At 42.6% G+C, this 2,148-nt stretch overlaps 1 protein-coding gene across 1 annotated transcript; it reads right to left on the bottom strand.

The window, feature by feature from the left end:
- Positions 1–1,468, bottom strand: LOC121877812 (cuticle protein 7-like). The gene is made up of 3 exons (XM_042383688.1): positions 1,415–1,468; positions 511–639; positions 1–394 (listed from the first exon to the last, which is right to left on the bottom strand). Exons 1-3 carry the CDS (start codon positions 1,424–1,426, stop codon positions 110–112), a joined length of 426 nt encoding a protein of 141 aa, XP_042239622.1. The 5' UTR covers positions 1,427–1,468; the 3' UTR covers positions 1–109.
- Positions 1,469–2,148: the final 680 nt, after the last annotated feature.

Raw genomic sequence — 2,148 nt, 5'->3', positions numbered from 1 at the left:
TTTTATCTTGTGATGTTCTTTTATTAATAGCTGCTATAAATGATGCCTAATGCTTTTATTAGCGGTAAGTTAATTTCTACCTAAAACCTATTCATATCCATTAACGACATTAGCCATAGCTAGGTGCTGGCGTGTAGGAGGGTGTCGGGGCGGGCCGGTAGGAAGGTGCTGGGGCAGGATGGTAGGCGGGGTATTTGGCCTCACCCTCGTAGGTCACCTCAGCCACGTAACCAGAGTCACCATCAACGTAATAAGTCACCTTCTGTAGGCGACCGTCGGGCAGCAGCACGGAGTAGGAACCCTGGGTGTTGTAGCCGTCACGAGCTTCCTGGTGACCGAAGTCATTACCGACGTTGTCCCTCACGACGTAGTTGAAGTCGTACTGAGCAGGACCCTGAAGAGCGACACACGATGATAAATCCTTAACATGGTGTCTTGTCTTAACATCCATATTGGTAAAATCTTAAACATTCAATTTCCAAGAGACAATTAATGTGTATACAAACTAACCACAGGTGCTGGAGCTGGGCGGCTGTAGCTAGGGCCATGGGCGAGGGCTGGGACGGGGGCTGGGTGACTATAGGCCTGGGGTTGAGGTCTAGCGAGGGTAGAGGCCACAAGGGCAGCCAGGAGGAAGATCTGTCATGGCAAAGTTCACGATAGGGATCAGTGTTAGTGTTCTTCTTACATGCGTATTCATAACAGACAAACTTTATGTTTTAATATTTATTCATATATTCATATTGAACACCATATCGCTTATTGACTCACTTATCACGTCAGGTATTTCTAACATGTAATTATAACTAATAAAATACAGACAAATTTAATTCCTTGGCTCTGCGTATTTTTATCATATTTACGTAGTACTGTATTCACGGTAGAAAAATATGAATACTGATTTCAGCATTAAGTTCCCCACCACAATGTAAATTTTACTCAGTAAGTTGTGTTGAAAATATCCTGTAATTGGTATCTACCGGACAACCAACACCTAATACCATGGCGCTCGCTTACTAACACTTGGAACTGGTGATACGAGTCTAAACGAATATGATTATTTCCAAGTAAACGTTGTCTCGCATCTCAGAAAGCAAATCTAAGTCTAATACTTCCACTGCAGGGAACACAACACTGTGATATAATAGACACACTTCAGTTAGCTCCCGGAGTCCAGATTATCAGCCTTCTGTTATTTTGTAGCTTAATTTACTCAGTTTAATACTTCTAATATATCCAATACAAAATAAAACATAAAGAATGAATCAGTAAGAGTCTATTATCATTTAATAATAAAAATATGCCACCTGAATACGTTTTAACACCTCAAGCTAGGAGGAAAACCTTAGCAAGAGAAAGAACTATGAGGAACCTATGTCTACTCAGTTACCAAACAGCAGACAGCTCACAGTACCTTGGGAGCCATGTTAGTGTTGCAGGTCGCTGTAGTGATTGATGGTAGAGGTAAGGCACACTGCCCTTATATACTGTAAACCAACTAGGCCACAGTTGTTTCGTCACTTAAATCGAATTGTAAAGGGAGTTGAGTGGTGGTAAGTCTGTGTGAATGTGTGGGGACCTAACTGACCACACCTAAGCTCTGGGAATTACAACCTCTTGGTAAGAACAATAAATATAATGATAGAAATACTACTACTACTACTACAACTACTAATACTACTACTAATATTTTTTTTTAAACGTGGCCTCCAGCCTCCCCCACTAGCCACACCTTCGCCGCCATTTTATTACCTTAAAATTAAATATCCTAATACATAAGTAGCTACCCTAGCTGTGTTGAGTTAGTTGAGCCCGTGGGGGTAAAATAAGGGTGGAGGCGGCATCCGCTCAGAAAAGTGAGGCACTCTGAGCTGCCAGTGGCCATATTGTGGTTGGCAAAAGAGTCTAGGTCACGGCTGTGTTAATGAACTTTCTCACTTGTTTACACATAAGCAAATGTATTTATGAATGAACAGTAGGACAATAATTCATGTAGACTAGCACTACGCACGTCGTTGATTGGTGAGGTGTGGATGCGGGCAGCGGGCTCTTCTCCAACCACAGTATGGCGGCAGCGTGGCTGGCTGGCTTCACCCCCGACAACTTCATTCCCTTATTCTACCTCCATGATTGAACCGCAAATCTATG

This window comes from Homarus americanus, unplaced genomic scaffold (genome assembly GCF_018991925.1).
Source record: "Homarus americanus isolate GMGI-L3 unplaced genomic scaffold, GMGI_Hamer_2.0 scaffold24523, whole genome shotgun sequence".
NCBI lineage: Eukaryota > Metazoa > Arthropoda > Malacostraca > Decapoda > Nephropidae > Homarus > Homarus americanus.
The sequence above is the reverse complement of the archived record's forward strand: the minus strand, read 5'-3'. Positions and strand labels throughout refer to the sequence as shown.

Coding starts and splice junctions, on each gene's coding strand:
- LOC121877812 (XM_042383688.1), bottom strand. Junction 395..510: donor GCCCAGCTCCAGCACCTGTG/GTTAGTTTGTAT, acceptor GTCGCTCTTCAG/GGTCCTGCTCAGTACGACTT.